Source organism: Carica papaya, chromosome 3, assembly GCF_054855325.1.
Source record: "Carica papaya isolate Zhongbai chromosome 3, ASM5485532v1, whole genome shotgun sequence".
Lineage (NCBI taxonomy): Eukaryota > Viridiplantae > Streptophyta > Magnoliopsida > Brassicales > Caricaceae > Carica > Carica papaya.
Genome location: NC_142311.1, coordinates 35642348 through 35654028, shown reverse-complemented (window position 1 = coordinate 35654028; position 11681 = coordinate 35642348). Strand labels below are relative to the sequence as shown.

At 36.2% G+C, this 11681-nt stretch overlaps 3 protein-coding genes across 3 annotated transcripts; 1 reads left to right on the top strand and 2 right to left on the bottom strand.

The window, feature by feature from the left end:
- Window positions 1–853: 853 nt before the first annotated feature.
- On the bottom strand, window positions 854–1828 carry LOC110821963 (transcription repressor OFP16-like). Its single transcript, XM_022051949.2, has one exon. It carries the CDS (start codon window positions 1668–1670, stop codon window positions 996–998), a length of 675 nt encoding a protein of 224 aa, XP_021907641.1. The 5' UTR covers window positions 1671–1828; the 3' UTR covers window positions 854–995.
- Window positions 1829–5908: 4080 nt separating this feature from the next.
- Window positions 5909–7116, bottom strand: RAB28 (responsive to abscisic acid 28). Its single transcript, XM_022051927.2, has one exon. The coding sequence runs from the start codon at window positions 6955–6957 to the stop codon at window positions 6154–6156; it is 804 nt and encodes a 267-aa protein (XP_021907619.1). The 5' UTR covers window positions 6958–7116; the 3' UTR covers window positions 5909–6153.
- A 1472-nt stretch (window positions 7117–8588) lies between these two features.
- LOC110821954 (flocculation FLO11-like protein) lies at window positions 8589–11579 on the top strand. The gene is made up of 3 exons (XM_088216901.1): window positions 8589–8826; window positions 8992–11121; window positions 11224–11579. The coding sequence occupies exon 2, from the start codon at window positions 9316–9318 to the stop codon at window positions 9967–9969; it is 654 nt and encodes a 217-aa protein (XP_088073027.1). The 5' UTR covers window positions 8589–8826; window positions 8992–9315; the 3' UTR covers window positions 9970–11121; window positions 11224–11579.
- The last annotated feature ends 102 nt before the right edge of the window (window positions 11580–11681 follow it).

Here is an 11681-nt window from a genome sequence, read left to right as displayed (position 1 = left end):
TTGAAAGTTTCCCTTATAACACTATTATATCGTGAGCCACAATTTTAAAATTTTAATTTAATAAATAATAACATAATTTATTATTTATATTAAAACTCAAATATTTTATATTTAAAATTAAATTTTAAATTTAATTTGATTTTGATACGATAATTATTATAAACTCAAAAAAAAATTAAATTAAATGGGTGGAAAATAATTTAATTTATTACTTATTATGAACAAAAAAATAAAATCAATTATATGAAAGAATCTAATAATTAGCAGCAGCTTTATTACACCTTTTTCCATCTCCTTTACTTACACCACCAACTGTTTCTATATTCCTTCTTTTTCATTTTTGCCTTTTTTAACACACCTTTTTCATCCCTTTCTGCCCACACTCAGACAATTAATAAGTTCATATGGGGAAGATGAATTAAATTAATTTTACAGGATGAAATTTTGTGATACTTGGGAAAGAAAAACTGAATCTGGCCCCGGTTCTGCTGACCCTTTTTAGTTATGTATGGAGAATTCTATCTCAACTTTTACTTCTGGTATCGTCTTCAACAATCAATCGTATGTATATGTATATATGTGTATATGTATATATGTATAATGGATCGAACTTTAAAAAGAAAACAAAAAAAAACAAAAAGAACCGCAACACATGCTACCTGCAGGAAATCCCTACAACTAAAATGGAAGATGATGTGTGTCAAGGATAAGCCTTCATGCAATACCAGACAACATTAACCATAAAAACATAACGGGGACCATTTTCAATTCACAGACACACCTATATATATATATATAAATATATATATATAATTCAATGTCTATTCATATATATATATATGTAGATGAGAGCTTATAATATAAAAGTTTATTATATATAACTAATGATGAATTACTCAACAAAAACAAAAACCCACCTTAATTATATCACAGTTACATGGATATTGGATTTCCCTTGAAAGTTCTAAACAAAAAAGAGATAATATTAATATATATCACACCTTCGTCGATGATCTCTGGTTCTCCTCCGGCGAGGACATGAGGGTGACGATGACATCGGCGAACGCTCCGGTGATGAACTTGTGCGCACTCTTCGGATTCAACGCAAGGTAGCAAACCAGCAACTCCTGCAAGTACTCCCACTTCCCCTTCGCGTCCTTCAACTCACGTGCCTCCACCATCTCCTCCATGGATTTCCTGAAGTCCGCGTACGGGTCCGGCGAGTACGTCGGCACCGCCACGCTCCCCTTCACCGTCGTCTCCCGCAAGTCCAAATCGCACTCAGTGTCTGACGTCGACGACGATTCCGTGTCTTCTTCTCGGATTGACGGTGACGATTCGATGATGGAGTTGGACCGTCCGGGAGATGCGAAGAAGAACCGCTGAGAGGCGAAGACGGTGGCGAAATCGGGTTCGGTGTCGGACTCGGGTTCGGGCGGGAAGTTGTAGTTATTGGTGCGTACGACGTCGTAACGAAGGTCTAGGCCGGCGTTGTAGTCGTAAACGGAGTTAAAGGTTTTGATGAGGGTAGATGAATTGGTGGCGGATGAGCGAAATGGACGGCCCTGATCATCTGGGTTAGGTTGGGTAGGAGATGACTGAAGATTTAGTGGCCATTTGGTCTTGGTGAAGCAGAGATTCAAGTTCTTAACAATGGTAGGCGCCGGCATGTTTGAAGCAAAGCGAAGATGATGAAGAAGTACAACTTCTATATATATATCTATATATATGTTTGTGTATTTTCTGGTCGAGAGAGATGAAGGTGTACCATGGATGATGGAGGTGACTACACAAGATTAGAAAAGACTGCGTGAGCTATGTTTATATTATAAGTAACACCCCCCCCCCCCCCCCCCCCCCCCCCCCCCCCCCCCCCCCTGCACATGCAAAAGCTGGTTTTCTTCCACAAAATTTTTAAATTATAAATTTCCACGATTTACTGAATCATAAATCACGATGGTGGCAGTAAAATTTAGATTGATTACGATCAGACGGTCGTGATTGTGTTATCAAGATCTGATGTTAAGGAAGTGTTGTTCCAAGGGTCCCACAAACTTGTACTGTTACATATACAACAGAGTTTCCAAGTAGCAGTTCGTGACTTTCGCTGAAGAAGCACTCCAATTATTTGCTTTAGATCTCACCCAGTACACTCCAGATCATCAAGTACGCGTGAAAATGGAGTTTTTACCACAAAGTTAAAAACCAAAAGTAAATACCATGTGTGTGTATATATATATATATATATATATATGTATGTATGTATGTATGTATGTATGATGAGTTGCAATTTCACATGTCACCGCTGTTTTTCTATATAAGATAATTTACATGCTAAGGTACATAAACATCTTCTTGCTAAGAAATTATGTACATAACAAAAGCAAATGCAGATTGTACATGATGATTGCTAGGAAATAAGAGACAAACAGAAATATTCCAAATTTCATATAAATAAAGACAAAGTTAATTTATATTACTCTCTCTCTCTACTATATATATACATATATATATATATAGATTGTTAGTATATCATTTTACCACGTATAAATTAAATTAAATTATATTTATTTGTTGAGATTATCCAATTCTGATTTCGGTTTAAAATAATTTAATCGACAATCGGTTTGCTAATGATCTTTTATATCTCTTCTAACATATAGATTGAGTGGAATTTATGCACCAGTATGAGCTTGCATGAGACCGTCAGTTGAGAGATGATAAACAGTAGATCTTGCGGAAGATGAGGAACGAAACAGTGGCCGATCAAATCAACATCTCACATCCAACTCCCGCATCATCACTATGGCCTTGTAATTTCAAGAACCTTGATTGTATCATTTTCAGACTGTTACTAATGGCTCTTCTAGATATCCCAATGTTGGATGACGTGTTTCTTCTCACGAATGATATCAGCTTAACACAGACGTTTCAGCGACGGTGATCATAGACTTGTAGTGACTTACAACTTCTTTAGGGTGGTTTTATGAATAATTTTGGTAATGATAGACTATTTTACCTGAGTTTTATAAGTTTTTGATGACGTAAAACTTGTCTAATATATTATTATTAAGACATTAATAGTCGAGGTGGACTTCATTTGTATTAAGTCCATTCTCCTATAAACGATTCTTGCCAGTGTTTTATAATTGATCAAATCAAGGAGATGTTTCATCTTAATTAAGAGATCCAGGTCTCTCATATTCACGGCGAAAGTAATACTTGTGCTGGTATTTTAACTCAGTTTACAATATCTCGTTTATCTTAGATTCATATAGTCCTTTAACTCTATCTTCATTTAAACTAGTATGACACTGACTTTGTCTTTAACATCTATTTATTGTAAAAACCAAAGTTTGGAATGCTTAGCTTTCAATTAACAAAACTTACTTTTATATATATATATATATATATATATATATGTGAAAACGACCCAACCTAACATTCTTTAGGCAAATACTCATCTTTTGTTTTTCAACCCAAAAAAATTAATCCTTGGTTTAGCAAGGAGCAAATTTATTACTAATCTTGGGTGTATACATTTTACTACGTATTTCGATTAATTATGAAACAAATTAATTTATTTAATTAGCAAAATATTGACCGTATACGTATGAATAAGTTAAATGTATCGTCCTATAAGTTTTTTTAATAGAAATCATATAACGTAATAATTACTTCATACGAACGCATAATATCAATACAATCAATAATACTATGACTTCCCATCAATCACACATATAATATAATTTGATTAGAGTCCGTAAATTTATATAAACGTTTACAAATACCAATCATACAGTTAAGGAATGATTGTTAATGCCGGAAGTGCAAGTTAGTACCAAATAATACAATTGTGAACAAATTGCATATGGAAGTAATCGATATTGTGCATATATGTATATGTATACATGGTGGGGGAAATTGAAAGAGAGGAAGTAATCAATATTGTGCATATATGTATATGTATACATGGTGGGGGAAATTGAAAGAGAGGAAAATGTAGGTGAAGAAGGAAAAGAGAAGAACAAAGATGGTCCAACCGACCTTTAAACAACCGCACACAGCACATGGTGGGGTGAGGTGTGTCCTCCATTTCATACACTTCCAAACTCTTACCCACCATCTCATTCCTCTTCCAACCAAATCTACAAAAATTTCTCATAAACTTGTGTTTAATCTAATTATAATTTTTATTATATATATATATATATTAGATTAATACATATATAGTGAAAACATATTTGTTGTGAATTTCTAAAGGTTAAAAATATTTTTTTTAATTGATACGTATTTTATTAAATAATACGGTTTATATATACATATATATAAGTCTTTATGAAAAAAAAAATAATAATTAATTAAATTATAATTACCCACAAAAGTATAATTTTTTATCTTTAATTTGATTTAATTTATCTATAACATCGTAATTTATTTTTAATATTATGATTTACTTTCTCTTTTAATATTCTAATTTACTTAAATCAAAAAAATTAAGAAATCTTCGTGCACATTTTGAGTTAAGAGACGCTCGTGATATCATCAGTGAAAAATTATCGGAGAGATTAGCATTCGTCATAAATATATTTAATGTTAGCTTTTATGTACGTATATAATTTGCTCTTTAAAAATGAAATAATGTGCTTGTATATTTGTTTTTTGAGGATGATTAGAAGAAGATATTGCGAGCAGTGTGAGATTATAAGAATGTGGTAGGATCAGCTCACAGCTGAAGAAGATGATGACTGTCGTAGCAGACACCTGCCATGGATTCCAAATGATGATCAGAAGGCATCTTCTGCACCAAATCTCAGTAAAGTGAGCTGTATATATATATATATATGTATAGCAACTGTCTCTGCCCATAAACCACCCAACTCATCTCTGAAACTTCCTCACGCTTCTCTCTTACACTCCCTCACTATATATACATATACTATACTCTCAATTATACATAACAATGGAACATTATTTTATATATACATATAAAATAAAATAAACCCGTCGACACCAATATATCAAATCTCCACACCCAAGAAACAGTCAGCATGGTACTGACTCTTGACTTGCATGTATAATTAAAAATATGTGTTGTATGTATTTACCCACATGCTTGTTATCGAATACATCCAAAACTCATAATATTATTTACGTGATTAACCCCACGGCCACCCTAAAATATGTATCACTGTTCACCGATCCATCCTCTGCTTCTTTCTCAATCATTAACTTTATCCGCCCAGCCTCATAAAAGACAGTATTGTCTTCGTAATATACATATACATGTATGTATGTAAATACACACACCGGTGAGAATCAGAGCTCATGGGTTCTTTACATAGAAAAAAGTTATTAACCCCGACAGTAACCTCTCGTTGAGTCTGAGTTTTCAAGTACTTCAGCTGTGTTTCACGGTGGTCCTAAAGATGAGAAGTGTGTGTACACGTATATATATATATATATATTGATACACATATACGTACTTGCGAATCAGAGGCCATGAGTTCCTTGTATATAAGGAAATAATTCTGGGACAGTAACATCTCGTTGAGTTTCGAGTTCTCAGCACAGTGATCCAGTAAATGAGAAGATAACAAAAACCCAACTTTGTCTTTATCTAAGTCACGTTTTGGGCTGACACTACGAAATGTGAAGCCCAATATCGAATGAGACAAAACTTTTGTAAGTATTTCATTAATATATATATATATATGCATAATTTTCTTAAAACATATATATATATATATACACGCATAAAATGAGCTTTAATTATAGAAATAAATTAAGTAATTCACTTGAAAAAAAATCAGAATTTTGGTAAATAAATCCAGTATTGTGTTTGAGATCATAACGATTGAAATAACTGAGAATCAACAGAAGAAATTAACAAAGAGACGAAGCAAAGCCGGTCTTTCTTTCTGTCAGCTCCAATACAACAGCTTTTACATATATAAACATGCATGCACACGTTATATATCCACATATATATATGTATATATATTTATATATTCAACATATGGAAACTACAAGCTCACACACACACAAACACACACAAAAATATGTATATAACTTGTAGGGACGAAAGAAACGGGGAAGGATTTCCAGAGACGGAAGCATGCAATGAATTCAATATATAGAAAGTATAGTGGACTAGAAGCTCATGGTGCGGAGTCGGTTCTGGTTCACTGACGCAGCGGCGGCCACCATCTCCGCCACCCCACCAGGAGTTGTTACCATATCTGGATCATTCCTCAGCTCCGCTCCAATCACCCCTTCTGCGTCTACACGCGTCACCACCTTATCTCCTTCCATCTTCTCAGTTACATGCGCAAGAACATCGGAGAGTGTAATCTTCTCCTCATCTACCATTGTTCGTTCATTACGAACGGCCGCCGACTGCGCAGCAGATCCAACCCCGCCTGGCGGAACCTCGCTCCCGCCGGTAGCTCTCATCTCCGCCGCCATTATCGCTGCCGCGTCGGTTCGGTCCACAGGCTTATCTCCTGCACCTGAAAGAGCAGTCGCCTCTAGAGCCTCACCGATTGTTATCGCCTCCCGATTAGTCGCCGTTATTGGAGACTTCATAGGCACCTCTGGGGCTATATACTGGCCCACAACCTGTCCGTCGACATACTCGGTGACGATGCGTTTACCGTCAACGACCGACTCACGAATGTTGACGCCTCCGGCTCTGATGGAGGTGGTGGATTCTTGGTGACTTACAAAACCAGCTTCCTCGTTCAGGTCAGCAGCTGATTGCATGACAGCAGCAGGACCGCCTCTCTGAGTTTGGCCCAAGGCAATATTCTCGGCAGCTTGCATGGTCGCTGCATCTCGGGGTGGAATTACCTCGGTCGCTAGTTCACCCGTCACACTAAAAACGTCACCGTATCTGATCGGCTCTTGTTCCATGTACTGATCAGCTACAGGTCTTCGTGGCTGTCCCTGACTCATATTTTCTTTTTATTCTTTCTGCAGATTATACCTAGTACTGTCGAATAACAATGGCGGTTACGTTGAGGTCGGTTATATAAGTTGGAGAGTAGCGAGGTTTCGGGAGATTGTAACACGTAGACTGATAACGGAAGGAGGAGGTGACAAGTGCTGGATGATTTTCACGGCAGAGGTTGCAGAGCATTGGACAGGTGGCAGTCGATTCAGAATCAAGAGTCTAATCAGCAACACCAGGGAAGACGGCGTGTTACAATATAATCCATGATGGGCCCAAGCCCTAGACCAAGCCCATAAACTTAGAGTTCTTTGTGGACAAATTCTTCAGGCCGGTCCAAACCAAACGGTGTCGTTTCAACCTCCGACTAACCACTAATGAACAACCATGGATTTGGGTGATTGATATGATATTGACCCAATGAATCGTTGCTTTTTCGTTCTAATGATACGACGTCAGATTGGGTTAACTCTGAAAATCTTAATCATACCACATCATTGTGCTTCTACAATCTTTACATACGTATCTACATACATATATATATACATAGATATATATATATATATGCATACACTATTGAAAGGATGAAAATGTTAATCCCCATGAAATAATCATACGCAAACACCATAATTCATACTCCATTACGTGTTTCAAAAATTGGAAACAAACGTAAAAGGACCAAACCCACCACACATTTTAAATCTTATGGGTCATCATACTTTAGATGGAGATGAAAAAAAAATTTGTCAAATTCAGGATACACATACATACACACACACATATACACATATATATATATATACATATACATATATTGTATTGTACTTTTTTGTACATATACATATATATATATATATATATATATATATACATCCCTTTTTCTCCCTTCACTTTTTACAAACGCCAAGCAAAGAACCGCTTGTTCGCCTTTGCCAAATGCCAAACATATAATAATTATTAATTCAAATTAAATAAATTATTACCGTATTAAAATATAATAATTATTATATATAATAAATAAAAATATATTCGTAAAAAACCGACAGGTGTCAGTGCGTAAAAAGCCCAGTTGCTGAGTACACTCCAACCACTCTTTGTCCATATTCTTGGGCCCCACATCTGACATCATAACTTTTCTCATTTCCAAAATTGCACTTCATTGCCTTTTTTTTTTAATTCGAAATATATTATCTCTAACTATAATATATTAAAAAATATTAATTATTTTATAAATAATTAATATTACGAGGGAGAGTATTTAGAAAAATAAATTTTTTAATTAAAGAAATAATATTTAATTTTATGTTTACTTAACGTCATAAATTTTCCCATTAAACATATTATTTCTATTTTTGCTACATATAATAATTTCCATAAAATTATATATTTAATTATAAAGTTGTAATATTATAGTTCATGTATTTATTTAAAAATTATTTATAAATTAATAAATATTACATAAATAGGAAGTAAATAGGCGGAGCGTTATCCAAAATCCCAAACTCACCGCATAAGGTAAGAAACAGTCAAAATCAAAGTGATTAGACAATGTCAATATCGTAAATAAAGTAAAACCCAGGCCTACTTTCCCAATCACCATAATGGGGAGCACACAGTCCGATATTTAAAGACGACTGTGTAGAGAGACAGTTCAGATCCGTGGTTTCTGCTTCTCCTTCTTCACCCTCTTCGGGGTCTCCATTTTCTTCCATGGCCGTTCAAAGCAACGAGAATCAGCTTTCATAACCAACCGCAAATCAAACTAGTAGGAGAACAACTCTCACTCTCGGATCCGGTGGATCTTGACGGTGGCTGCTTCGTCGTTCAGATTCATATATCACTTGCTTCGATAAGAGATTTTCTCGCACTTTCCGGTAATTTCTTGTTTCCGTGTCTAGGGAAATGAGAATCTTTGCTCTTATTATGTTTGTTTTTTTTTATTCGGAGTTGACAATGTACTTTTTTTTTTTTTGGTTTTTGTTTATGCTTGTTGGTTCAGTATTTGAAGGTATATTTTGGTCTCGTGTTTGGTTTTGCAGTTATTTAGGGAGGATTTCTTGATCTGCTATTGTAGTTTGCGGAGATATAATCTGATTTGAATTCGAGGTTTATATTATCTGGAATCGGCTTTGAATATGTGTTCGGAAATCGAGCTCCTATTAGATTTAAGTTGAACGTTGTCTGCTTGGCGCTTATCTGATATATAGCAAGAGAAGTTTTTGAAGTGTCAGTGCTTTATTGGTGCAATCGTTTCATAAAGTAGTGATCTTTGGCATGTTTTGAGACCGAGTATTAACTTTTGGCTGTAGACTTTCAGTTACTGCTGGAACGACTTTGAATAGTTTCTAAGTGGATTTATCACCATGGAGATGCTTGTTGTTGTGGCGCAGCACAGGAATCAGTACTGTAGTAGGGTCAAACCACATGGGCCTGCCCGATTTGAGTCATCACCGTCTAGGAATTTCAGAGAGATCAACTGTAGGACCTTCCAATCGGGGGCTGGTATACTCCCAAACCCATTAAGGTCTTGTTCTACACCTTTAACAAAACGGGCTTCATATTCCTCATCTCCCCCCTCTTCTTTCTCTTCTTCCCCAAAAGAACCATCACCAACTGCTGTTCCTCACGCTGTTGACATTACTCAAGGGACAACCACTGTTAAAAGCTTCCCAATTCCTATTGCTAAGACCTCCCATACGAGTGAAAACTCTTTCAGTGAAGAGCTCTCTTACGAAAGGGGGTGTTCTTCATTCTCAGAATTGTGGGCGGGTCCTGCTTATTCGAACTCACCTCCACCAAGCTCTTTGCCAATTCCAAAATTTTCTCTCCGGCCAAAGAGGACCGTGTCACTTGATTTACCTGCATCTGATCCTGCTCTCGAAATTCACCCAATGGCGAAGTCTGCACCCGCATCCCCAACCAGGGAACATAACATTTCGACTAGAGAGATTTTTCTTAGTGCCGATTCTGCCACTAAGACTCTGCGTCGCATTCTCAATCTTGACAATGCTGATTAGTGAAGGAGCGTTAGACGCCCCTGTAAATAAAGACTACTTTGGGAATTTGGTCAGTTAGACTGTATATAGCATAGAGCGAATAAATTAGTAGCGGTGTGTGTTGTTCCAAGTTTGTTTAGCTTGTGGTAGTGTTGGTGGTACTAGTGGCAATCAGTTCTGGCGAGTCGACAGTCTCCATGTTGTGACTGAAAGTTGAGGGTCAATATGAATTGGGTTCTGAATTACGAAGTCTCCAGGTTGTGACTGAAAGTTGAGGGTCAATATGAATTGGGTTCTGAATTACGAAGACTAGAAGATGAAGCAGAGGAAGTAACGTAATGGGTATAGCCACACGGAGGTAATGTATTGGGGAAACATAAGGGAACTAATGCAAGGAAATTTGCTCTTCAAGTGATAGTTGCCTGGAATCTTATTCAGCATGGATCAGCAAATTGACTATGTTCTAATCTGAGTCCTGAATATATTTATACTTGGTTACTTGTCTAAGCTTAAGACGAAAAAATCCCTAGAGCAATCTCCTCATAAAAAAATTGTCCATTCTCAGTAGTTTTACTTTCTAATAAACTTTAGGTTTTTGGTTCCAGATACTTTGTACATATTGTAGTTTTCTGACTTGAGTAGTTACAGTAATTCCTTAGGTGTCTGCCTTTATTCTTGCTATCATCATCATCTTCTAATTTCCTTGGAGTCATTTCTTTTTAACTGTCGGACTTGAATTAGACTCTTTCTAGTCCAATATTGCTTCAGCTAGCTAGGTAGGTGATAGTTTCTTATAACTCTTTTCCTCAAGTCTTCTATTGCTTGAATTGGCTGTTCAACAATCAACGTAACCTCTTGTATTCTCTGCACTCACCCATTTCTTTCTGTCCTTGATATAGGATCTGGCTGACTCTTCTCACACCCTTCGAGGGTTTCATCTCCCCTTCGCCTATTTTCTGGTTTTTAAGAAGAAAAGAGGGATGGGGAGGTGAATGTAGTTCTTTAATATCTGCTCCTCAAGTCTTGTTAGGTTCATCCGTGTTGGCACTCCTGTTATTATCCCTTTCGGTTTCTTCGTCTTTTTCTTCTAATATATATATATATACACACACACATCCTTTTGAAAAGTTCATCTTCCTTGGAGATGGTTGACTCTGCCAAGCTATTTGCAAGGTATTTTCTTTCTGAATCTTCATAATTCATGATTTTAGCAATTTCTGCGGCAATGTCAATTGCCATCTTCTAACTTATGTCTGCTTAACATTTCTGCTTCAGGGAGCTACTGGGAGAAGTAGAAAGGAAGCTGTTGTGGAAGTAGGATATGTGTAGGTTGATGGTATAACCTCTAAAGTTCTGTATTAAATCACATGGAGTTTGTAAATGTTGTCTTCTGTTTGTAGGAAATGCATGTCGTCTGTGTTTGAATATGGCTCTGCTTGTTTCCAAAGAGTCTATGTAGTGGAGTTAGCATATGTAGTTTGCTTTAAGTTTGTTCTTTTTGAAGTAGTGTTTATTTTCACGTTGGAATTTCAGTTCTCGAATCATTGGCAGTTCATTATGCCACATGGATTGCGGTGACATAACCTTGTCATATTACAGTAGTACTAATGCTTAAAAAGACCTTTTAATAACTGGCCTCTATGCTTTATAAACTGTAAACCTTAGCAATTTCTGCAAATGGGTGCAGATATTTATGGTATCTTGAGATTTAATTTGTCGAACTATGCTGGATT

Bases quoted from the DNA above. Each gene is read 5' to 3' on its own strand.
- LOC110821963 (XM_022051949.2), bottom strand. From the start codon at position 1,670: ATGCCGGCGCCTACCATTGTTAAGAACTTGAATCTCTGCTTCACCAAG.
- RAB28 (XM_022051927.2), bottom strand. From the start codon at position 6,957: ATGAGTCAGGGACAGCCACGAAGACCTGTAGCTGATCAGTACATGGAA.
- LOC110821954 (XM_088216901.1), top strand. From the start codon at position 9,316: ATGGAGATGCTTGTTGTTGTGGCGCAGCACAGGAATCAGTACTGTAGT.